The sequence below is a fragment of the Peromyscus maniculatus genome, chromosome 11, assembly GCF_049852395.1.
Source record: "Peromyscus maniculatus bairdii isolate BWxNUB_F1_BW_parent chromosome 11, HU_Pman_BW_mat_3.1, whole genome shotgun sequence".
Classification (NCBI taxonomy): Eukaryota; Metazoa; Chordata; class Mammalia; order Rodentia; family Cricetidae; genus Peromyscus; species Peromyscus maniculatus.
Genome location: NC_134862.1, coordinates 45930343 through 45956788, shown reverse-complemented (window position 1 = coordinate 45956788; position 26446 = coordinate 45930343). Strand labels below are relative to the sequence as shown.

The 26446-nt window shown below is 41.0% G+C and overlaps 1 protein-coding gene across 4 annotated transcripts in view; it reads left to right on the top strand.

Annotated features, from left to right (window-relative positions):
• Camsap2 (calmodulin regulated spectrin associated protein family member 2) overlaps positions 1-26182 on the top strand; it is an 88658-nt gene extending 62476 nt beyond the window's left edge. For 2 of the 4 annotated variants that reach the window (XM_006982422.4, XM_006982421.4), the window contains 11 exons: positions 3325-3418; positions 5210-5303; positions 9395-9429; positions 10240-10309; positions 10627-12823; positions 16059-16195; positions 16607-16827; positions 18571-18643; positions 20043-20158; positions 22800-22918; positions 23305-26182. In XM_006982422.4, coding sequence (XP_006982484.1) covers positions 3325-3418; positions 5210-5303; positions 9395-9429; positions 10240-10309; positions 10627-12823; positions 16059-16195; positions 16607-16827; positions 18571-18643; positions 20043-20158; positions 22800-22918; positions 23305-23610 — 3462 coding nt within the window. In that variant the 3' untranslated portion in view covers positions 23611-26182. Of the gene's footprint in view, positions 1-3324; positions 3419-5209; positions 5304-9394; positions 9430-10239; positions 10310-10626; positions 12824-16058; positions 16196-16606; positions 16828-18543; positions 18644-20042; positions 20159-22799; positions 22919-23304 lie in introns of all 4 variants that reach the window. The other 2 variants (XM_016000976.3, XM_016000975.3) reach the window with 1 other exon arrangement.
• Positions 26183-26446: the final 264 nt, after the last annotated feature.

Sequence of the window (26446 nt, the reverse complement as noted above, 5' to 3'; positions counted from 1 at the left end):
TTGTTGTTATGGATCAGTTTATATATTTCTTCAATAAATATTTATTCTGTGCTGGGAGCTCTTTTAGACTGTAAATATAGAGTGAAGAGCATAGGCCCTGCCTTTCTAGGCCTTGTAGTCTGACATGGGATTACAAACCTTGGAGAAAGTGATGTTTGATAAAGCTGGTTAATTTTTTTTAAATGGTCAATCTTTTGTTTTCCTTTTATTGAAAATAGATTTTTTTCCCCAGACAATCTATCCTGATTACAGTTTCCTCTCCCTCTGCTCCTCCTAGCTCATCCCCACCTCCCCCACATTTCCCCTCCCATCCAGAGCTACCCTCTTTCTGTCGCTCATTAGAAAGCGAACAGGCTTCTATGGAATGATAATAAAATAAAATAAAACACATGGGAATTGGACAGGACTATCAAACAGAAGGAAAAGAGCCTAAGAGAAGGCATAAGAAACAGAGACCCACTCATTCACACACTCAGGAATTCCATAAAAATTCTAAACATACACACACATAGAGAGGACCTATAGATTAAAAAGAGGATGGATGGGAAAAAAATTTATACACACACACACACACACACACACACACACACACACACACACACACACACACACACACAAGTTTTAAAAAGGAAGAGCCCTGACACAACATTATGAGACAGGGAACTTCCAAAGGTACCGTTGAGTCATCTACGGCTGAGCATGCAGCCTACCTTAAGAATAGTTTGTTTTCCCAATGAGACTCCCTTGGAGGAAACTACATTTTCATCTGCAAGTGGTTATCATACAAGATAGAGCTTCTGGCTTAGGGATGGGAGAATGTGCTCACTTTTCTGAACTCTGGGACCCCAACTGGTACAGACCAGTGCAGGCCCTGTGCATCCTACCTCAGGCCGTGTGAGCTCATGTGTGTGTCAGTCATGCTGATGTGGAGGGCTTTGTTTGGTGTCCTCTATCCCCTCTGGTTCTTATGTTCTCTCCACCTCTTCTTCTCTGGGCTTCTCTTAGGGAGGGGTTTGATGGAGACACTTCCTTTAGGGCTGAGTGTTCTAAGGTTTCTTGCTCTCTGCTTAATGCCTGGCTGTGGATCTCTGGAATAAAAATGCCACCATTAAGAATAAACTGGAATAAGATCACTTTATAGAGAGGATCACTGTTTCAGTTTTGGCCTTTGAGATTTATAAAGGCAAATGCTCTATAGGCCATTATATATGTATAATCTATATAATATAAAATATAGTCAGTGTACTTAGGATTCATTCAGTAGTGGGTGGTCATAGGCATTAGCAGTATTTCAGAGGAGAAAGATCAGGAACCCTGTAGTTCTGAGAAGTCAAGTGAAGTCCATGGTGACCTGAGCCAGTGGAGTTCTGGAGAGTGGCAGCTCAGCATGGGACTAGAGTGGTTCAGGCACTAGGAAGCAAAGAAGTACAGGATTAGTCTGAGCCTGGCTTTTTTGTTTTGATTTGGTTTTGGTTTTTCAAGATGGGGTTTCTTTGTGTAACAGCCCTGGCTGTTCTGGAACTCACTTTGTAGACTAGGCTGGCCTCAAACTCACAAGAGATCCCCCTGTCTCTGCTTCCCAAGTGCTGGGACTAAAGGCATGTGCCACCACCGCCTGGCCTGATCTTGTTCTTAAGGAATATTTCATTAGATGGTGCGGAGAAATAGGACATGATGATTAGTGAGAGAAGGTCTTGTCTTTCAGTGGAAGAGAGTTGAGAAGATAAGTAATAGATATAATTAGAAATGCAAAGCTGTGAGAAGGCAAGGTGCGGTCCAAGCCACAATGTAAGCGATTGAATCTTTCTCATTTTTAAAAGAAAGTTCAGGTTTTAATAGCTTCAAGTGATAGCTATTTGTGTATAAGCATTTGGATAGCCTGGAAAATTACAGTGAAAACAAATACTGAGAGCAAAGTAGAAAAACTAGCAAATGTGTCTTCTGCTCTGGGTCAACCCTCCACAAGGCCTCTCGTCTCACACTTCTCCAGTCCACTGAGATGTTCGGGGAAAGGGTCAGAGACTTCTTTCGTCACCTGTTTCTCCCAGTCGTCTTCATTTTATTAAGTGGCAGTAACAGTTGCTCAAAACAGAGACCTTGGAGGCATCCTTGATTCTTTGGCTTTCTGGAGCTCTAAGGTGGCAGGTGACTATGTGAACATTACCAGCTTAAATGTGACAAAAATCTAGGTGATGAAATCCAAGGAAGTATGTTTATGTTTGGATAAAAAGAAGTATGTTTTGTGCCTTGAGGATCGTTCAAAATTAGCAGATAAGCAGAAGGCAAGATATCAGAAAATACCCCATATTTCCATAATGAGGAAAACAGGTTTTGTATAGTGGTACTTTTAGAAATATATTCAACACTAAAATTGAAATTATTCTTCATATGTGTTTTAACATAGAAGCCTTATTCTAGTATAAGGGGACACATCTGTAATCCCACTGCTCGGGTTTCAAGACTCTGTCTCAAAAGACAAAGACAAAATGAAAACCCAACCATACATACGAATGTATATAAGTAGTTAGATGTTATATGTATAATTCATAGAAGTATGCTTTTGAGAACTCCTTTAAGCCATTGAAAGAATTATTTGGGTTTTCAAGTAAAGTATAAATAAGAAAAGATTGCTAGCCTTAATGTTTTCAAAATTAGAAGGTGCATTAAATGATATTAAATTATATTTCTAGATTATTTTAGTCATAATATATAGTTTGATATTACTTAGCATGTGGATTACTATTGAATTTAGCATTATCAAATGTGGATACAATATTTAAATTATATATTTAATTACTTTTCAAAATTTTTTCTTACTTTTTTTGTTTGTTTGTTTTTAGAGACAGGGTTTCTCTGTGTAGTTTTGGTACCTGTCCTGGATCTCGCTTTGTAGACCAGGCTGGCCTCGAACTCACAGAGATCTACCTGGCTCTGCCTCCCAAGTGCTGGGATTAAAGGCATGTGCCACTGCTGCCCAGCATACCTTTTTTTTTTTTTTTTTTTAATGGTAAATACTCTTTTATGCTTTTTGTTTGTATTTCCACTGGAAGAAAAGGACATTTGTTACCTCACAGTTCTACGTAGCTAGAGATAGTGATGCCTGGGAGAGTTGCTCTGACCTATAAACAAAAGATCAGAGATCTGAATGTGCATTTACAGGCGCTAAACTTTGTACTCCAGGTTTAATAAAGGATCCTCGTGAGTGTTCTGAATAGTGAATGGGTAGAATTCAGATCTGCATTTGAGAGGATAAAGGACACCTGTTGATGGCTATGGCCGGGTTTACCTAGGGCTTCCTTTAATTTTCTTAACTCTCTTGTATAGAGTAATTATTTGGTGTTCATGGCAGAACTCTTCTGGTGGTTTGAAGTTGTGAAGCCGTCGTTTGTACAGCCGCGTGTCGTCCGTCCACAAGGAGGTGATCAATCTTCTTCATTTTAATGTAGAAAATGAGGAGTTTATGTATCTCATCTGGTTATTCGTTTAGATAGAAGCTTGTTACCATTTTAGATCTCAGCTATTATCCTTGATAAGAGTCTAAATGTTTTAATAGTTATGTCACCAAATTATCTGCAAGAAACAGAAAAAATAGTTCCTGTATTGGACGTCCTATGTATGGATCATTTAGTGTTCGCTGGTGCTGTATACTTCTTATATCTTTTGTTCCTATCTGTAGTTTTTACTACCTGTTAGATTCCTCATTTTTAACATGATGTTACCCAAACTCCACTCACATTAGGACCTTAACCTACAATTTGATTTTTGTTAAACCATGAAACACTTTGTGGATATAGTTTTTAAACTAGTAGCCTTTGTTATTACAGTGTAATTATGATAAAATTAATAAGAAATAAGAGGGCTGTTGTAAAGTTCCTTAGGAATAAAGACTATGAATTGCTGGCAAAGACTGGGAACACAGCTGAGTGGTGGAGTACTTGCCTAGCTTGCATACAGCCCTGGATTTAAACTCTTTTATCGCCAGAAAGTAAAAAAAAAAAAAAGAATTCCTCCTAGATTTTTTTTCTCTATATCAGTGCCGTATTTAGCACAGTAAAACTGGCTTTCATTTTAAAATCAAACACATATTCCTACAAGGGAAAAATGATTGTAAATTTAGCATTTCTTTTAAGCTTAGAACTTTGTACCAGCAAAAATTAGGGGGCCAGTTTTTCTGATAACAGTGCTACTGTACCCAGTACAAAATGTGATTTTTCTGTTTCCCAGCTACTTAGCAGCTTTCCTTGGCTCAAATTTCCTTTTTCTGATCACTGCAGTTAACCTCTACCTTCCCAGAGATACAAAGGAGGGAAAAAAAGATTAGGAGCCAAGAGGGGTGTGGGTATGCCACCAACAGAGAGATGTGTCATTCTGGTGGATATACTCTCACTTTATAAAAGTGCTGCCCTCAGGCCACTCTGTGCACCGGGAGATCATTGCATTTGATCTCTCCCGGTATCTCAAAACCACTTCCAGCAGATTCTGAACACTGAGCAGTAGATAATAAATAGTACCTTAAAAGAAGTTGAGATCCTTAAGGCTCTTCATGAAGGTCGCTCCTCTTTAAGAACTGCCATAGCCAGTATGTATATAGTATTTTGCAGTCAGTGTGACTTTTTACTTGCATTTTTTTGTGATTTCGTCTGAGAAGCCCAGTACTCAATAATAACAAAGCTTTTGCTCAAACATCCATCAAAACCAAGTTGTTTCCCTAGAATTACTTACATGTAAGCTAGATATAGTGGGGTTTTTAATACAGTAAAAAATCTGACCATCCTTAATTAATTAACAAATTACCAGCTATTTCATAAAAAACAAAACTGAAACTAACCTGGTGTGTCCAAAATTTTATGAAAATTTTCACAAGATTAAAAGCTCAGGTTTATCTTTATTTTGAATACCTGCATTTATTTTATGGTACCTCGCCCCATGAACCTTTTGTGAATTTTTAAAAGCCGGATTATATCAAGAAATTATTTTGACTTAGAAATTATTTAAGGGTACATTTATGTTAGAAGGAGTTATTTAAAGAGAACCAGGACAGTTCTGGAGTCCTAAGCTTGATCCCCAGCACAGAAAGGGGATGATTACTGTAAAAGTAATGATGGAAATAGAAAGTGAAACTTAAATAATTACTTAGGGCTCAGAGTATCTGAAATAGTGTTAGAAATAAGTTGAACATACAATTTTGAAGTTTTATCGTTTATTCTAGCTGAACCTGCGAAAGATGTGCCATCAGCCCCTGTCTTAAATGCTGCCAAAAGAAACATCGTGGATAGTTCATCGAGTTCTGACTTCACCTCAAGGTAGAGTCCATAATGACTTCACCATTTCCTGGTTAATTACTAATGAAATCAAATAATATTTTGACATTAAAAAGGGTATTTTAATTTTGTAGTTGGATTTATAAATTAAGTTCCAATTAGCTTATACTACTAAAGCTTACTTTAATTTAAAAGTAATTGAAATTTATATTGAAATGAGTGTTTCATAAATAGGTTTTTAGTGAACCACACTGAAAAGTGGGAGACAATAGTCTAAGTTCTAAATAAGAAACCTAAAATTAAACTTTTGCTGCATTATTCCTATAATTGAGAATTATTTAATAGTATAAATGAAAAAATGATCTGATAGGTGACTCTTAGGCATCAGGGAACTTTTAAGATGATATCTAAATTTTACATTTTAGCTCTGTTTATTATGTGTGTGAGCACATGTGGAGGTCAGGTGACAGTGTGTAGGCGTCACTTCGCTCCTTCCTTCGGTGACTCCTCCTTCCTGGGAGCAACTAGGTCATCAGCCTGGACACAAACACCTTGACCGGCTGAGCTCTCTTGCTAGCCCGGATTTTTTAATTTCCTACTATTAAAAAGAAAATCTTGGAAACAGCTCTTCCCCGCTTATATAGTTAATTTTGTTGCTGTGATAAAACACCATTACCAAAAGCAATTTAAGAAGAGTTTATTTTGGCTGTGGTTCTGGGAGGGGAGTCCGGAACTGGGGAGGCATGGCAGCAGGCAGCCAGAGCAAGAAGCTAGGAGCTCTCTCAACTTCAACTGCACACGGAGTAGAAGGAGTAAACCAGAGGTGGGAAGGCGTCAAGCCCCCAAGCCCACTCCAGTGACGCACTTCCTGCAGAAGGCTGCCCTCCTGAAGGTTGCACAGCCCCCCCCCCCCCAGACAGCAGCTGGGGCCAGTATTCAAATGTCTGGGTCAGGGGGCTTCTTTTCTTCACTCACATCACCTCCCACACCACCGTTTTACTTTCTAGTTATTGAGAGGTAGCAATTACATAGCTCTGATACTGAACTTTATTGACTGCGTTAGTCTTTGACATAGGCGCTGAATTGAAAGTAAAGAGTCTCCTAATTAATATCAGGATAGTCCTGACTACTGACCCAAGTATATGATAAAGTCTTTATCAGTTTAAAACGTTTATTTATTTAGTTGGTTTTTCAAGACAGGATTGCTCTGTGTAACCCTCCCTGTCCTGGAACTGGCTCTGTAGACCAGTCTGGTCTTGAACTCAAGGATCCTCTGCCTCCGCCTCCTGAGTGCTGGGATTAAAAGCGTGCCCCACCACTTCTAGCAGTCAAATTCCAGCTGTTAAAAAAAAAATTTAAGCAGAATCTATAAGTAGCCTCCCTCCCTCCCTCCCTCCCTCCCTCCCTCCCTCCCTCCCTCCCTCCTCCCCTCTCCTTCCTTCCTTCTGTCTTTTTTTTTTTGGACAGGGTCTCATTATATAGCTCTGGCTGGCCAGGGACTCTTTGTCAACCAGGATACCATTAACTCACAGAGGTGCACTACCCCTGACTCCTGTGTGCTGAGATTAATGGTGTGCACCACTACACCCAGCCTTAGCTTTCATTTGTATTTATTGCAGCTTGAAATTTATATTAATTTTAGACTCCCCAATCTATTTTTTCTTTTGTTTAAAGTTACTATGCTTTATGGGTTTTTTTGGAAAATCAAGGATATCTATTAAAACTACATTTTAAAAAGGTATGAGCAAAAACTTCAATGTACTCTTTTTATTAATTCTTGGCCTAATTACATAAAAATAAAATCTTATTCTGAAGCTGTCACTCACTCTCATGTACAAAGTTTTTGTCAGGAACAGTCAGAGTTTGACTGAACTTAAGTTCCCATTTCCTCCGTATTTCCTCCCTTCATGTACTTCCTGGTGCCTGTAATGCGCTTCTTCAAAACTAAAGAAGTTTCCTCTCTTTAGCCTCCAGTTTACTGCTATGGATCTTCTTGCTACTTCCTGAGGTTTCTATCTGTACCTAGCTCACAACTCAGTGCAGAGGATTAAGTTATAAAGTACTACTGATCTAGTGTGGGAACATTGCTCAGTTATAGAACGCTTGCTGAGTGTGTCCAAGGCCTTGGGTTTGATCTCCAGCATCCAAGGAAAGGAAGAAAGGGGCGGGTGTGCGGGTGGGTGTGCGGGTAGCTGATCTAGGAACTGCTATTCATTTTTCTCTAAGGCTAGCTTTCTAAATATAATTTCCTTGGTGCTTTTCTGATTGACTACATTAGTTTCCTTGAAAATTTAGAAGATGCTCAGTATTCTAGGTCACCATTCCCATACTCTGTCTCCTTCCATTCAAGTTAATGGTGAAGCTTTAAGAGTTGATTATTCAGTCATGATTAGGACAAGGATCTGAATGAACAGTCAGTCAGTCCCCTGTGTCTCTGACCCTGGGAAAATGTAGCTTGGGTTTTATGGAGACTCTATTTTTTTCTTTTCTAGTAGAACCCTAAGAACCCAGGTAGATTCTAAATCCCTTGAGGAGTTACTGTCTCTTGTCATCCTAGGTTCCTAGGCCCTCTGACTTCTGTAAGTCTCCACATGACCCTTCATAGAACTTTTGTTTGTTTGTTTGTTATTTATTTATTTTTATTTAATTTTTTTTTTTGTTTTTCAAGACAGGGTTTCTCTGTGTAGTTTTAGTACCTGTCCTGGATCTTGCTTTGTAGACTAGGCTGGCCTTGAACTCACGGAGGTCTGCCTGGCTCTATCTCCCTAGTGCTAGATTAAAGGCGTGCACCACCACCGCCCGGCCCCTTCATGGAACTTTTTAATGACTTATTTATTTTTACTTTATGTGCATTGGCATTTTGCCTACATGTGTGTCTGTGTGAAGTTTTTGAATCCTCTGGAATGGGAGTTACATACAGTTGTGAGCTGCCATGTGGGTGCTAGGAATTGAACCATGGTCCTCTGGAAGAACAGGCAGTGCTCTTAACCACGGAGCCATCTCTCCCAACCCCCCTTCATAGAACTTTTAAGGAAGGATTTGATCATTTTTCCTCTCCCTGGGAATAATGTGGTCACACCTACAGGTGTTACTACATCTAAAATAAAGGTCTTCTGAGTAAATGAAGGCGGTCACAGCAACAGACAGGCCCAGCAGCTGCCCCACTTCCCTGGCTCCTGGTTGGTTCAGGAGTGCACACCACCAAACTCCTCTCTGTGCATTTGAAAATGAGACAGTGAGCAAGCTTTTACATCATGTAGCCATCGTTTGGGGAAGAAGAAAAGGACGAACAGATTGTGATAACCAGTTTCCTAGTATTCGGGATTACCCTCTCTGTGGTGGAGCTAAGAAAGACTGTCAGCTGGGGAACCTAGTTCCGAAGGAGGAGTTCACAGACTTGCTTGGAGCTGTCTCTTTATTGACAGTCCTAACAGATGACATAAAGAAGCAGCGGACAAGCTGCACACTAGGGAGAAAGACTCCCAGACCCCAGATAGCACTTGGTTTGCACAGGCAGGTCTTCAGTACTGTTGCACTCCAGAGAGAGCTCATTGACTAGGCTTTCAGTAAGTCACAAAAGCACAGCATTGATACTGACCCGAGTCTGTACCGGCTTGTTCGAGTCTCAGTTTATACGAGCTGAAAGATGGTGTGATTGAGTGAGCTGAAGCTTCTGCCTCTTATCCCTGATTCCCATCCACTGGGGCTAGGATGTATATATAACTTCACTTGATGCCAGGGAACATGGCAGCTGAAAACTCGGGGGGGGGGGGGGGGAACCAAGCGAGTATCGTGGTGGGGCCACTTATCACTCTCACGTGAGAAGAAAACGGGTCAGTTCCCTTGTTCTTAGTAAAACAGGGCAGAGTTGGGTAAGACTAACAGGAAAGCCTTGTGTCTTCAGGTCATCTAGAGACAGGCTGTGCAGAGAGGCTCATCAGGGTCTTAGAAGGTTTTAGAGATTTACATTTCCCTAAAATACTGCAGATTAATGAGTTTCATTTAACTTGGTTTTTTTAATTTTTTATTTTTTTAATAAAAGCATGTGTGTGTAAAGAGAGAGAATTGATTACATATATTATGCAGTGTGTTGGGAAGGAGTTCTATTTACAGTCTCATCATTTGCCTTTTAGATATGCACGTCCCCAAGCTCATTCTTCAGCCTCAGGTAATGTATTGGAAAAGGCCTATGAGGAAAATGCTATTTTAAGTAGGCTAACTAGAAAATAAGTGAGAATAAGTATAAACATCTAGTCTTTTTCTGAAAAGTGTGTGTTAGTACGTGACAGGTAGTCTGTAGCTCCATGCCCGGTTTTCCCTCCCTTTTTTGTGGTATTGGGGATTAGACAAAAGACCTCGAGTGTCATGTGCTAGGCAAGGGCAGTACCCATGAGCTACCCCCCTGGTCCATGCCCTTGCCTTTGTTTTGGAGACAAGATCGCATATAGCTCTGACTGGCCTCACACTCCTTGTGTGGCCAAAGATGACCGTGAACTTCTGATGTTCCTGCCTCAATCTCTGTGTGCACTGTGGATACAGGTGTGTACCACTGTGCCCAATTAATAGAGGTGTGCCACCGTGCCCTGTTTTTATTTTTCCTGATGTGTCTTTGTGTTACCCAAACTAGTCTTGAACTACTAACTCTCCTGCCGTAAGCTCCCAAGTGCTAGTATTGCTGCCGGGAGCCTCTTCCTGGGATATGTGTGTATGTGTTTGCATGGTTTGTATCAAAATCAAATTCTTGACATGTATATAGTTAATTGGTCAGGAGAGGTAGTTTACTGGGGATTAACCCCAGAGCCTCTCAAGCTAGTCAGTTGTTGGCTGTAAACTACACACTCCTCCTCTAAACTTTAAAAAAAAAAATTGCTTTGCTGTGTTGATGCTGCCGAGGTCCCACTTTTTAGTGCCTTATAAATGAACTCTCAAATATGTCAAGTGTGTGCTTTCAATGGGTTTTCTGTTTTTGCATTTGAAGGAGGAATTAGAAGGTCTTCGTCTATGTCTTATGTTGACGGCTTCATAGGAACATGGCCTAAGGAGAAAAGGTAAGCCAGGTTACTAGTACAGTCACGTCACCAGAAGATGTCAGCTTTACCTCCCTCTGCTTTGTCCTCGTTGTCTTTAGCCGTGTGGTCAAATCAAGATTTGAATTAGGACCTAACTGTGAAAAGGGCAGCATAGGCTATGATAGAGGTCCAAGAGGCTGAATTAAAAGGTGATGAAATAGTCCCTCTTAACCTTGAGGTCAATAAGATGGTGAAAAATGGAGGAAGGGATATACTTTCAAATAATTGTTCAATGGTATTTTTAAAATCATGTTCCCTGAAATTTCTTAAACATTTCGTCTTTACCTCCTTTTTAGAACATCAGTGCATGGTGTTTCATTTGATATTTCTTTCGATAAAGAAGACAATGTGCAGAGTTCCACTCCAAACCGAGGAATCATCCGCTCTGTTAGTAACGAAGGGCTTACTCTCAACAACAGCCGTGCATCCAAACACATCAGGAAAAATTTGTCCTTCAAGCCCGTGAATGGAGAAGAAGAAGAAGGCATTGAAGAAGAACATCATGTAGATCCTTGTGGTGACCTCCAATCTTACATGCCACTTAACACAAATGAACTAAATTCTAACAAGAATACTCACTACAGGCTTCCCAACGGGGCTTTACAAAACAGAGTTCTTCTGGATGAGTTTGGCAATCAGATCGAGACCCCAAGCATTGAAGAAGCATTACAGATCATTCACGACACTGAGAAATCTCCTCATACACCTCGGCCAGATCAGATCGCTAACGGCTTCTTTCTTCATAGTCAGGATCTGAGTATTCTCAATTCAAATGTCAAGCTGAATCAATCCAGTCCTGACAACGTGACTGATACAAAAGGTGCCTTGAGTCCCATAACAGACACTACGGAAGTCGACACTGGGATTCATGTCCCTTCAGAGGACATTCCAGAAACAATGGACGAAGACTCTTCCTTGAGGGATTACACTGTTAGCTTAGACTCTGACATGGATGATGCGTCTAAGTTTCTTCAGGACTATGACGGAAGAGCCAGCAACCCCAGGGAAGCCCTGAGTCCTTGCCCAAGTACCATCAGCACCAGGTCTCAGCCAGGGAGCAGTGCTTCCTCCAGCTCTGGAGTGAAAATGACCAGCTTTGCTGAGCAGAAGTTCCGGAAGCTCAATCACACTGATGGGAAGAGCAGTGGGAGCAGTTCTCAGAAAACTACACCAGAAGGCTCGGAGCTTAACATTCCTCATGTGGTCTCTTGGGCACAGATTCCAGAAGAAACGGGCCTTGCCCAAGGGCGGGACACTACCCAGCTGTTGGCTTCTGAAATGGTCCACCTTAGGATGAAACTAGAAGAGAAGAGACGCGCCATAGAAGCCCAGAAAAAGAAAATGGAGGCTGCTTTTACTAAGCAGAGGCAGAAAATGGGAAGGACAGCCTTCCTAACTGTGGTGAAAAAGAAAGGGGGCGGGACTTCCCCTCTTCGAGAGGAAGCTGCGGGTGCAGAGGACGAGAAAATCTATACTGACCGAGCAAAAGAAAGGGAACCACACAAAATGGATGGACAGAGGAGCAAGTCTCTAGCAGACATAAAAGAGAGCATGGAGACTCCTCAGGGCAAATGGCTGAAGTCTCCAACCACGCCTGTTGATCCCGAGAGGCAGTGGAACCTGGCAAGCCCTTCAGAAGAGACTTTAAACGAAGGGGAAATTTTAGAGTATACAAAGTCCATTGAAAAACTAAACTCATCCCTGCATTTTCTACAACAAGAAATGCAACGCCTGTCCCTTCAGCAGGAGATGTTAATGCAGATGAGAGAGCAGCAGTCGTGGGTGATTTCACCTCCACAGCCCTCTCCGCAGAAGCAGATTCGCGATTTTAAACCTAGACAGGCAGGCCTGTCGTCAGCGGCTGCTCCGTTCTCATCTGACTCCCCACGCCCCACCCATCCGTCGCCACAGTCTTCCAACAGGAAGAGCTCATCCTTTTCTGTTAAAAATCAAAGGACTCCAAGGCCAAATGAATTAAAAATAACTCCTTTGAACAGAACCCTGACACCACCTCGGTCTGTGGATAGTCTTCCTCGATTAAGGAGATTTTCACCCAGTCAGGTTCCCATTCAGACACGGTCATTTGTATGTTTTGGTGATGATGGGGAGCCTCAATTAAAAGATCCCAAACCAAAAGAGGAGACTAAAAAGGAGTCGTCAGAGTGCAAAGGGACATTGGAACCTTGTGACCATAATCCTGGGGAAAAGGGGATTAAACCTCTTGAATCATCAGTTTCTGAAGTCTTGTCACAGCCCATCACAGAGACTGTGTGTGTGACACCAAATGAGGACCAGTTGAGTCAACCCACAGATCCACCTCCTAAACCTGTTTTCCCACCCACTGCTCCTAAAAATGTCAATCTGATTGAAGTTTCTCTGTCAGATTTGAAACCCCCTGAAAAGGCTGATGTATCTGTTGAAAAATATGATGGAGAGAGTGATAAAGAGCAATTCGAAGATGACCAGAAAGTATGCTGTGGATTCTTTTTTAAGGTAATACTAATCCACAGTTTTGAGCATCCTCTTAGGATGAGTGCCTGTATGTTTTCTAAGATGATCTATGTACTTCTTCAGGAACAATCTCTTTCATTACAAGTCAGCCATTATTCCTGAAATGTGTCTAGGCAAACCCTGCCTTGTTCTATACAAGTACTGAGGCACACTGCAACCATATTCCAGTGTGGACTCCAGAGCTGCAGTCCTCTACCACAGTCATGGCATGTGTGCATTTCAGTTATGTTATATGGTTCCCTACCTCCCCTTTCCACTTTTATCAAAGCCCTGAATTTATCAAAGAATTCAGCTATTCCCAATTGGTAAAAATACTCATATTGCATTGTATATAAATGTATGTTAACATTTTAACGTTTTTTTATCATAATATTTTTTGAGTTTTACAAACTTATCAGATATGGACCATACAAAGTGAAACATTTTTAAAAACATGTAGTAGTTTGATATTATCATTAGGGTATAGGTCTCTTTTTCTGGGAACCAAAGCCAAAGCCTTGCATGCTGGCCAGAGCTTTGCCTCTGCCTATAATATCCACCTCTGAAAAAACTCTTTAAAGACAGTTTGAAGAAAGATGTATACATGATCTGTTGGCCATGGTGTTACCTACTTACAGTCTGCATTGTAGACCATAGTTTATTTTTCTATAACTGGAAATGTATGTTTCAGATTTGTTGTTAAGGCACTAAAACGGGTGATCTCTAATGTTGTATCTGTACGGATTAGGAATATAAATCTTAATCTTACTACTGCTGTTAGAGAACAATAGTTAAATAGTACTTCAGCCAAATAAATGACAGCCTAGACAGTATTGCTTCTTGATAGTAAAGATCCTAGAATTTATAGGTGAAACCTTAATCAGCTTTTCCTCCTCAATTATCCATTTTCTTCACCTTCATATTTTTCTAAATTACCACATGTCAGAAATGTGTGCTGTTCATACTTCTTTCTTGTAATCCAGGGACTGTCAGCTCTGACCCTCTAAAGCTGTACAGGGCAGATGTAGTTAGGAAAGCGTACCCAGCAGCACGGCTTAAGAATTGAGGATTGAGAGGAAGTGCTCAGTAGTGATGGGAAGAGACGGCAAATTAAAGCCATTGAGGTGGCAGTGATTGCTAGTTTTCCTGCTGACTATTAGTGCTGTGATTATTTTAAATTTGATCTCAGGATGCTTGTCCCTTAGGCCTCTCAGCATTTAGAAATTTGGATACAAGCCACGTTTTGTCTCTTAATCATGTAAAACTACCTTGTTTGTTTGTTTGTTTTTTAATAGATTGCTCCTGTAGATAGTATCACAGCCGAGTTTAATGTGCAGGGTTAGAGGCTTTTGCACAGAAAGGAAAATGGGGCAGGGGATCTTCAGTGTAAAGTAGGTGTCCATCCGTACCTTCACTTCATGTCTTCACTGCCCCGGAGGTCATCTCTTTGACATGGGTATCATTTCTTACCTGGGTCCCTAGTCTCTACTCCTGCCGTCCTGTTCTTCGCTGCTCCTGTCTCCAAGAGCCAGGCTCCACCAGAAACTCCTTACTAATATCTAAATGTGGTACTGGAGAGTGAACCTGTGTCCTCAGGCATTCTGGGAAAACATTTATAAAGGTCAAACCTCAGGACAACTCAGGGACAGGGCAGTATAACCATACCTACTTGTCTAGACTCTTCCTCATAGTTCCTAAACCAGAGGTTCTCAACCTGTGGGTCATGACCCCCACAGGGGTCACATATCAGATATCCTGTCTATCAGATATATACATTATGATTTATAGCTAGCAAAATCACAGTAGTGAAGTAGCAATGAAATAATGTCATAGTTGGGGTCACCCCCAACATGGAGAACTGTATTAAAGGGTCGCAGCATTGGGTGGGTTGAGACCCACCGCTCTAGACTGTCCTTTAACTCTGTTTCCTCCTAAGACTTTACATGCCTCATCGATGAGTTAGCCGTGTCCACCTGTGTCTCTGGTAGTCTGCATACACTGATAATGCACTTGTAATCCAGTTTTCAGCTATCTTGTTTTTCTTTTCTTTTTCACGTAGACTGTGAGTACCCAGGTGGACTGGTTCTTTTTATCCAGAGCATAGTGTAGTGTGTATGCTTTGTTAGATACAGAAAGGCATGATTGAGCTGATGGATCCAGTGCTGTCTTATGGCTTTGTCCATTCATCACGAAATCTATCTCTGGACTCCCAGGCAAAGCAAGAGGCAAAAGTGCCTCTTCCCTGTGTGATTTAATACCCGTCTGCCCAGCACCGCCACGAAAGACATAAGTATCCTCAAGGAATCATTAAGACAGTGGACCAGTACTGCAACTTGTTACTTGCAGATTGTAAAGCACTGCACCGTAGAAGCCTTCTGAGGACTGAGAGTGCCCTTGTGGATCAGGAAGTCCAGGACGGTTACAGATCGTGACTGTCAGCACCTCAGCTGAAAAACAAACTAAACTAGAAACAAGTCCCTCCAACACTTACGTGACATGACATTTGGTGGCTAGTTTTGGATTGCTTTTTATCAGATTTTTATTATAATTTAAATGTGATTTTTAAAAATGGGCGCCAAACTCTCCTATAGGTTATTAGAATCAAAGCCAGTTGTTTGGGGGCCAGTGAAGTGATTCAGTGGGGAAGGACACTTGTTGTCAAGGCTGACAATCTGAGTTGGATCCCGGGACCCAAATTATGGAGCAAAAGAACCATCTTTTGCTAGTTGTCCTCTGACTTCCATGCGTGTGCCATGGCGTGAATGTGGTATTACACAGACACACATAAATGTAGGCTTTTAAACAGTTGTTTTCAGGCCTCGAGATGGTCCATCAGGTAAGGGGAAAGGCTGTTAACACCAAGCCTGACAACCTGAGTTCAGTCCCTGGGACCCACATGGTGAAGGAGAGAAAAGACTCGTTCAAGTTATCCACCAACCACCCACCTCCACATGTGCAGTGCAGTATGCATGTCCGCACTCGCACGCACGCACACACGCACGCACACTAAAACATAATAAAAAACAAACAAAAAACAAAACTTGTTTCCTTTTTTTTCCCTTTTGATGGCCATTAAGTGTAATGAATTTTTACATTTTTTTGTATCATGTCCACATTTGGTAAAGTTGTAATTAGTTCAGATTTTCAGGTATGAGTAACCACAAGAGTGGCTATGTTAGAAAATGAAAATATTGGAATCTAAAAATGTTTACTCTTTTTCAATAACATTTGTTCTTAGGATGATCAAAAGGCAGAAAATGATATGGCAATGAAACGGGCAGCTTTGCTGGAGAAACGGCTAAGGAGGGAGAAAGAAACTCAGCTTCGGAAGCAGCAGCTGGAAGCGGAAATGGAGCATAAGAAAGAGGAGACAAGGCAAGGATGCTGCTGCCGGTTCTGAGTCTCGGGGTCCACACACGGGGCTTCTTAGCTCTGCAGGGGTGCCCAACGGGTAGTTTCTCAGCTACGTGTTATTTTAGAAGTTCAGAGTATTCATTTGCTTGTCAGAGTAAAGTCCTCCATGAACATTAACTTTGAAGATCAATGTTAATGTTTAAAAAACATTAAAATAACTTCACTGAGAAATACACGCTCACACACCGTGCACGCACAAAGAAAAATGACCAAAATTTAAAATTTTCTCAAGTGCATTTTAAGCCAACTGTGTCTGTCCCCAAGGTTCTGAACTCTAGTCATTTCCATCTTCTCCCATCCAACGTGTAACTCTGTCTAGTGTCGTTTGTATTTGGTCTACAAAGTAATCAGTTCAGCCATTTGGTTTCCTAGGCGTAAAACTGAGGAGGAGCGTCAGAAGAAAGAAGATGAGCGCGCGCGCAGAGAGTTCATTCGTCAGGAGTACATGAGGCGGAAACAGCTGAAGCTAATGGAAGACATGGATACCGTCCTCAAGCCTCGTCCTCAGGTGGCCAAACCGAAGAAACAGCGGCCCAAATCCATTCACAGAGATCACATTGAATCCCCCAAAACACCAGTCAAAGGCCCTCCAGGTACCACCCGTTACTACAGGAGGTCTGTTCATAAGCACCAGCTTGGCTTGTTGTGCTAACCTGACAAGGCCTTGGGCATACTAAATTGGATACACAGTTTGAGTGATGCATGGTCTTATTTGGAAAACCAAAATAAGCAAAGGAAATTTTTATTTAATCTAGGTGCTTATATGTGCATGCATATATTTAGTAGATCAAATGTGAATGCTAAACGTATAATTTAAATACTAATTTACTAGAGAAGTCTGTCTACAGGTGTAACATCCTTGAATTATCAGTTACCATTTCTGTATCTTTTGTCCCCCACTCTTATGACAAGGTCTCCTATAGCCCACGCTATCCTCAAACTCACTACATAGCCAAGGATGACCTTGAACTTCTGATCCTCCTACCTCTGCCTTATAAGTGCTGGGATTGCAGGCATGTACCAGCACCCCTCTAATGCAGTGTTGGGAGTTGAATTCAGGGCTTTGTTCTTGATGGGCAAGCACTCTACCAACTACACCACATCCCCTAATGCATTAACTACTGTTTAAAAACTTATGAATTTAGGATAAATGTTATGTGCATAATATGTATAAGAAATGTAGCTGTATTTTTTAATCACTGTTCTGGAGTTTAGGGTGTAGGATTGAATCCAGGACATCGCACATGAGATCCAAGAACTCTCATTGACTGTAGCCCTAGTCATTGTTATCTGGACAATAATAATGTCAGGTCAAGATTTTAAAAGTCCCCTCCCCCTTAAGACAGAAATAGTCAGAAGTCCAAAATTATAATTTCTTGGAGTTGAGAAAATAGATCTTTTAAATTCAACATGCATACTTTTTAAGCCATTTTATTTAAAGTAGCACCATGGAAAATTTCAGACAGGTCCTACAGTTGGAGCTGAGGATAAAGGTAGAGGCCTTACCTAATACGCTTGAGGTTCTAGGTTTTATCCTGAGCACTCAAAACTAATTCTGAGGGAAATCACCTAAAATGGACCATGCTAGGCAGTGAAGCTTGCTTGTATGCTTGCTTGTTAGCCCAAGCTGGCCTCCAGCTAGCAATTGGAGTCTTCCCAAGTCTCAGGCTATCGGAATGAGCCTGGTTTGCTAAAATTCTTTGACATATAATATTGGCTGATGTGACTGAAGAGATGGCTGGGACTCTCGAGATGGCTCAGTGGTTAAGAGCACTTGCTGCTCTTGCAGAGGATTAGGGTTCAGTTCCCAGCACCCATGTAATGATTCACAGCCATCCATAACTCCAGCCCCAGGGGGTCCAGCACCCTCTTCTAGCATCAGTGGCACTAGGCGTACAGGCAGGACACACACAGATGTGCAGGCAGGACACACAGATGTGCAGGCAAATATTCATATACATGGAAAATAAAAATAAGTCCAAACTAAAACACATTGGGAGAAATTTTAAGTTAATTTTCACATAGAAATTAGATATTACAAAATACATGTTTCTTTCTTGAAAAAAACCTAGTCACAGTATCAGGTCTCCTGTTACCACCTTACTTTTGGAACACAAGTTAGTTTTATTATAGCCTAAAACTTACCTCTTAGTTTAAGTCGTGACTATATGCATGCACCATATTATGTGCTTGGATTCAGAGTACAAAGAAAAGAAGTTAGAAAAGCCCGTTCTCGTTGCTGGTGTTATCTAATGAACAGACTCTTTTCTAGTTTCTTCTTTTACATTTACAATTTTGTTTTTGTTCAGGATCACGAATTTATCGTGTTTTTTCAGTCTCTAGCCTCTCTCTGGCATCGCTGAACACAGGTGATAACGAGAGCCTTCACTCAGGCAAGAGGACGCCAAGGTAAGCCCAGCGCTTCTGAATGTTTTTCACAGAAAAGAAGGTGATACTTGCAATTATATAAAAATTAGAGTTATTTTATATTTTGTAGATGAAACATCACAAATTTTTAGTTTTGCTGTGGTGGCATACACCTTTAATCTTAGCACTTGGGAGGCAGAGGCAGATTTCTGTGAGTTCGAGGCCAGCCTGGTCTATAGAGTTAGTTCTAGGACAGCCAAGGCTACACAGAGAAACCCTGTTTTGGGGTGGGGCGGGGGACTTTGTATTATAATGATATGAAATGTAGCCACTAAGATGGCTCAGTGGGTAAAGGAACTTGCAGCCACACCTGACACCTGAGTTCATTCTCTGAGACCCACGTAACGGAAGGAGGGAAGTGACTCCAGCAAGTTGTCCTCTGACCTTCTGCATGACATGGCATGAGTACACGCCCGTACATGAGCACACACAATAAGTAAATAACTAATTACAGTGATTATAATAAATGATCAATTTACTTTGCAGTCTCTTAGAATTTGAATTAACATTAATACTTTTATAAGCTGTAAATACTAATAGTAATTTAATATGACTATGATTAAATAATAGAAAGAGAAAAATAAAATCTGTCTTCCCATTGAAGACAGTGACATTAGAATAATCCCCAAAGCAACTTGCTTACTTGAATTTCACATTTTGGAGCCTTTGTATCTAACACACTGATATAAAGTCTCTTACACTCTTTCTCTATCATACAGACTAGATAGAATCAGTATCACCTTGAACTAGAAGACCCACATCTTCTGTGGGACAATCATTGTACACTGTAAATATGTATTGCTCTCATTGTTAATAAAAGTTGATTGGCCGATAGCTGGGCAGGAAGAGATTGGGCGAGACAGCCTCACACAGGGAGAATGCTGGGTAGAGAAAGGGTGGAGTCAGAGGAGTCGCCAGCCAAACGCAGAACGGGTCAGACACACAAAATGGAATAGAGGCAAAAGTCCTGAGCCTTGGGGCAGCACATAGATTAATAGAAATGGGTTAAGTTGTAAGAGCTACTTTGTAATAAGCTGAGCTATGGACTGAGCATCTATAATTAATATTATAATTATAAATTTGTGCCTCTTTGTGGTTATTTTGGAACCAGTGGACAGGAAAATTCCGCCTACACAGATCAACAAAGCATGCTTCTCTGGCTCTCAGACTTGTCATTGGCTTGCCATTCTATTGTGCAGGCTGCCAGTTTTCATATGGAAAAGTTCATTCCAACAGTAGAATGTGCCATAAAGAAGACACAGTATTAGCACTATCTCAGTTTTAAAGCTCTACGTTGTTGTGCTTGATACTATCAAATTCATGCTCAGAAACCCAAGCGTTCTGTCTCTGAGACATAAAACATGAGTCATTCGTTGTTTAGGTCAGAGTCTGTAGAAGGCTTCTTATCTCCAAGTCGCTGTGGCAGTAGAAATGGTGAGAAAGACTGGGAAAATGCATCAACAACTTCTTCGGTGGCTTCTGGAACAGAATACACAGGTCAGTGTGGACACTTTGGGGGAGTGCTTTGATTTGACGCACTAATGAGAACAGTGTAGGGTGCAGTGAAGGAGGAGCTGCTGGTTCACCTGGTGGTGTAAACACAGTGTCTGTCACAGTAAGGAAAGCGGTCACTCTGAGTGCCAGCCCCTCAGTGATACAACCCACTGAAGGAGGCAGTGTTCACCCCTGCAATATAAGGTAGGTTTCTAAGCAAAACTAAAGATGCCACTTAGACACCATCTGCCTTAATATTACTGGCCATTTCTTGGTGGTAATCTAGGTTCAAAGAAACCTTAGAGAAGTTTTACCAACAAAATATTGTTCCTCATAAATATTTGAAGGAAATTCTATCCCTAAGGACTCCCCAACTCCCCCTAACATTGGAGCTTCAGTTATAACCAGGTAACTTAATGAGACGGTCTCAAAATAAAAAATATAGATTGGGGATACATCTAACAGTGTTTGCCTGACTTGTATGAGGGTCTGAGGTCAATCCCTAGCACCACCAAAATAATAGTGATAAGAATAGTGTTCAGCGGCTGGAGAGATGGCTCAGTAGTTAAGAGCCATCTCTGACTGTTCTTCCAGAGGTCCTGAGTTCAATTCCCAGCAACCACATGGTGGCTCACAACCATCTATATGAGATCTGATGCCCTCTTCTGGGCAGGGATACATGCAGACAGAACACTGTATACATAATCAATAAAATAAATCTTTTAAAAAAAACAATAGTGGGGGCTGGAGAGATGGCTCAGTGGATAAGGGCACTTGCTGCTCTTCCAGAGGACCCAGGTTCAATTCCCAGCACCCACATGGCAGCTCACAACTGTCTGGTAACTCCAGTGATCTGACACCCTCATATAGACATATATGCAATGAGCATGAAATAAAAATAAATAAATTTTATATATATATATATATATATATATATATATATATATATATATATATATAGAGAGAGAGAGAGAGAGAGAGAGAATAGTGTTCAGGAACCTAGAGGTCAGAAGAATGCAGTAGATCTGGGAGGGTGTCTGTCCTCAGCACCCTGTTCCCTCCGGGTTCTCTTCCAGCCTCTGTGGGTGGCATGATCGAATCAAATCAAAGAATAGAAAGTGAGGATACATCTAAAGACATGAGGCAGTAGAGAGAAGGAGGGGAAGGTGGCAACACGTTGAGAGAGAATATGGGACAACAAAGAAGGAAACGGTGTGTGTGCAAGAGCAGAAGACGGTCCCGTGTGCTTGTGAGTTTGCGGGATTGGAAGCCTTACTGTACCTAAGTAGCCAGGGACAGGCTAGAGACTGTATCTACTTTCTGGCTCCCCCTTCTCCTCTTAATTCTGTAGCTGTGGTACAACCTCCTGTTTATGTGTGAGTGTCTTGTCTGCGTGTGTCTGTTCCCCCTTGCATACCTGGGGTCTGCATCAGGAAGACATCAGATCCTCTGGAACTAGAGTTAGAGATGGTTGTGTAGACGCTGTGTGGGTGCTAGGAATCACACCCAGATACTCTGGATAAGCAAGCAGCCCGTGTTCTTGACCACTGAGCCATCTCTCCAGCCCATCTGACAGCCTCTAGTGTGAGATTGGAGAGTATTTCCCTGTTACTCTGTCTGCCTCTGTTTGTAAAGTTGAGCAGTCTGAACACCCTGAAAAAGATGATTTTCTTTGTTTTTGTTTGTGTGTATATGCAGAGCCAGAAGACTTGGGGGGGGGGCTTTTGGATTTTTGAACAGTCTTAATGAGTACCTCAGGTTAGCCTTGAACTCAGATATCCACCCACCCTGTTTCCTGAGAGCTGGGATTAAAGACATATGCTACTACACCCAGCTGTGTGTGTTTTGGCCTGGGGTTTCTTTAATTTGCCTGTGTCCACCTCACTAGCCCTTTTTTTTAATGTGGTTCTGGGGCACTGAACTCACATCAACCCTTGTTCTTGCAAGACAAGCACTTACTGCCTGAGCTATTGCCCAAGAGTATCTTTTCTTGCCTTCCTGCATACTAAAGCTAATATGGTAGCTTATACCAGTAACCCCAGCACTTGTGAGGCTGAGGGAAGAGGATGGCCTTAAGTTTGAGGCCACCCTGGACTGCATAGTTTTTTCCAGGCCAGCCTGGGCTTACAGAGTGAGACACTGTCTCAAGAGAACAAAACTAAACTAAAATGACTCTTGGACCCTTTAAGCTCAGCAGTCAGTAATCTATCCAGCCTGGAAAGATGGAGGAAACTGTAACATTACAAGCAATATCTTACTCCCGACATTGCCTTCATGGGACAGCATCACAAAGCCACAACCCCCAAATGTGGACTGGTGTGAATACAACCATGTTGCAGCTGGAGTGTAGCCCCTAAAAAGGCCATAAGAGCTGGACGTGGTGGCACACACCTTTAATTCCAGCACTTGGAAGCAGAGGCAGGCGGATCTCTCTTGAGTTCGAGGCCAGCCTGGTCTACAGAGGGAATTACAGGACAGCCAGGGCTACATAGTGAGACCCTGTCTCAAGAAAAGAAAGGAAAGTCCTTCAAGTCCAGGGTTTGATTTTCTCTTGCAGTGTCGTAAGTACAGGGGCCTTCACATCATGGAAAACTGGTAGTGTGGGAAATGTCATTCCTGTAACGGTTGTAAATGTTTACTACAGGACCAAAGCTCTACAAGGAACCCAGTGCAAAATCCAATAAGCACATAATCCAGAACGCATTAGCTCACTGCTGTTTGGCTGGGAAAGTAAATGAAGGTCAGAAGAAAAAAATATTAGAGGTAAGCACGTTTTCATGAACATTACGTTTAGTAGCATTCAGGACTTGAGAGCCTTCTGGATCAATGCAAGGGAAGGTCCTCTGGAGGGCTCCTGGCATTTCAGCAGCGTGAGAAGGGTCTGTAGAGATGTGTTAGTGTGAGCTGCAGCTACTCCACTCTCAGGTTTAGTTCACGAGTAAGCAGACGTGAACATTTTTGGTAGAATACAGTGGTAAAGTGCCTGCTTAGCACGTGTAAATGATCCCTAGTACTGCCAAAAATACTAACATAAATTTTGATTTTCAAGTATATCATAACTTTTAACCAAGAAATATTAACTGTTATATAAACATTCAATAAAATCTTATGGCTTTATTGTTATCTTGTTTTTGTTTTCTATTCTAAAGGAAATGGAGAAGTCAGATGCCAACAATTTCCTAATCTTGTTCCGGGATTCAGGCTGCCAGTTCAGGTCTTTGTATACTTACTGCCCAGAAACTGAAGAAATCAATAAACTGACTGGGATAGGCCCTAAATCTATCACTAAAAAGATGATTGAGGGGCTTTACAAGTACAATTCTGACAGGAAACAGTTTAGCCACATACCTGCTAAAACTTTGTCTGCTAGTGTGGATGCGATTACCATTCATAGTCACTTGTGGCAAACCAAAAGACCAGTTACACCCAAAAAACTCTTACCTACTAAAGCATAGGAGGCGGGAAGTGCTTGCTTCAGAACCTTTGTGGTAAATTTGTACTTCATCTTTCCTGCCTATAGAAAATCTTTCTAATTGCCAACAAGATTTTTATCAATTAAAACTGGACCTTACCTCTGTTGTCGTGAACAACTGGAATATAAACAGTGTTTTGGAGTGCAGAAGATTCTTCTAGGTGATAAGGGCAGTGATGAAGGAAATGTCTGGAGTCACAGACAGAGGTTTGTATGTTACCAGGGTCGCCTGCCTGGTGTTAGAGACCTTGAAGAACTGAATTCTCATGGACACAGTGGGACATAGGCTTGAAATGTGGCTAGAAGACAAATTATGTGTTGTATTTTTTTTTAACCCTATACAATGCGTGCACATCTTCAGATGGTTTTGTTGTTGTTGTTGTTACTTTCCTCTCTCCTGGGGTTTGTTCTAAGCTGCCTTTGTGTTTTGTTTCATGTGGAGATCATGAAAATAGAAAGTTCACATTGAGAAGTAACTTGCACCTTTCTTATGATGTTATGAGAAACACTAGTGTTAGGTTTTACAGTAGCCCTCATGGTTTAATGGTGTTACAGCATTTGCAAAAATCATTCTAAGTATTTACATTCTGTATTTATTATTCACACAAGTATTAACATTTCTCTGTTAAGTAAGGAGGTGTAAGAAGCTGCTGGTGGGTTCCCTGCAGACCACACAAGCTTACCCAGAGTATCTTGTAAGAAGCTGCTGATTAAATCAGTGCCGTTTTTACACCACTTCTGGCCAACTCAGAATCATTTAGATTGTGCTTTTAACAACAACAACAAAAACACTTTCTATTTCTTTTCAAGTCACTTTATAAGCTGGCCGAAGTGAGGAGTAACACTTGAGCGTCTGTCTCCTTTCAGTATGGAAATGTAAGGCTTCTGGGCAGTTCTCAGGAGGCCTTTCTATTTATAACCAATAGAGAACTGACATTTAGAGTTTTTAAACATGTACAAAGGGCTACATTTTGATTTAAAAGTAGCTTCATGTTATTTTAGTTATACTGGGTTTTCCTTCTTTTTAATCCCTTTCCAGTGGAACAGCTTAGGTTAAGGACACACTTGAAATCTCCTCTGTACTATCTTTGTTCTTTAGCAAGTATCCCAGAGGGTTAGTTGGGGAAAACTTCATTCTCAGGAAAAGACTTGAATGACTGATGATGTGACCTGTTGTGTTTCAGTGTTGTGACAGCTGTGTACACTGGGGGGTGGGGGAGAGACATATTGTTTATAAATGAGAGAGTAGTTTGTTTCCTTCATGGGATGTAGAGATGAAAATATGTACATTTCTCTATTGAGTTGTTTAGAGAGAGAACTCATGTCTCATGTGATGTATTTACTTATTTAAAAAGCAGAATGGAGTGGGATGTCCCTGAGCTGTACTTTACTATTATTATAAGGCCTTTAGGTATCAGTGCATCTGGGTTTGCAACATTTTCTCAAATGCTGTCAATATTTTACTGTAATTTATGTTCTTATATTTATGTATATTTGTTAAAACTGTAAAAAAAAATTTCATGGATTTTTTTTCCAAAACCTGTGCAAAATGTATGTGTAGCTCAAACTATTTGTGATCTACCGCTCGCATGTAAGAGACCAGGATATGTAACGCTTATATTTTAAATGTATACATATTATGTATATATGATATTAAAAATGGGGGATTTCACATTTGACCTTTCAGACACCAATTTTTATCACAATTAGAAGGAAGTGGTCAAACAAATATATCCTTAGAATAAGACTAGTTTAAAAATTATGAACAAACCTAATCAAAACAGGTGAATAATAGACAAAGGAATTTAATAAGCATTTTATATTACTAAACCCGGTCTTTTCCCTATGAAAGCAGTCTTCTTGCTGTCCTCTGAGTAATGAATAAAGGAAAGTTAGATGCAAGACAATGGAAGAGCTAATGAACACTAACTACACCTGTCTCTGTATAGCCAGCAGCTGAACTGAATGTCTAGTGTCTAAAGGTAGGGTGTGAATATTGCCACGAAGCTCATTGCTCTCAGTATATTTTACTTTATTAATGCAAGAGGAATACAGATATATTTCTTTAGACTGCAGATTTTTTTATTATGGTGCAGCTTTTTAAATTATGTTTTAAAATTATACAAATGAAAATATGCCATTCCATAAAGTTTGGAGATTTCCGTCAACCTTACTGAAACACCACAAGCGTTGTCGTCGTCGTTGGAGGTCAGATCACCATGATAATTAGTCAGTTTAAATTGCCAAATCCTTGTCATGGTAAGCAGTGTGGCCTGTCAACTTCTGCTGCTTTACACAACTTCTGAAGTTTTTAATTCCTCTGTTTCTCAGTTTGATTTTTGGAGGACTGTTGCCGTTTTTATTTGGCTGTTTAAAGCCAAAGTCCCCTTCCTCGCCGTGACTTCATGGACACTGTTGGGCAATGTGCAGCGTGTGGTATGCTTCCTGTCCACTCCTGAGCACTGCAGAGGACACGTGCCGTCAGTGCTGTTGGACTTGCTAGTTCCTGGTGCAGTGTAGTGCCCCTTTCATTTGAATAAAAGCATGGCACCAAATGGCTCGGATTCTTCAATCAGATGTGTGAGTGGTCTGGTCTTCTGTGATAAAATTATTTGGACTCAGGAGACTGCACTATGGAGTTTTCCTGTCTCTCAGCTTATGTTTAAATTTAACGATTTGAATATTTACTTATAAGACGTAATTTTTAATATATTAAACATTGTTTGAATACCTCTCTAGGTGATGTTAGGAAGTTTTTAAGTTTCTATGCTTTACCCAGATAGGATGTGTGGTTCATGTATGTTTATGTCCCTCATACA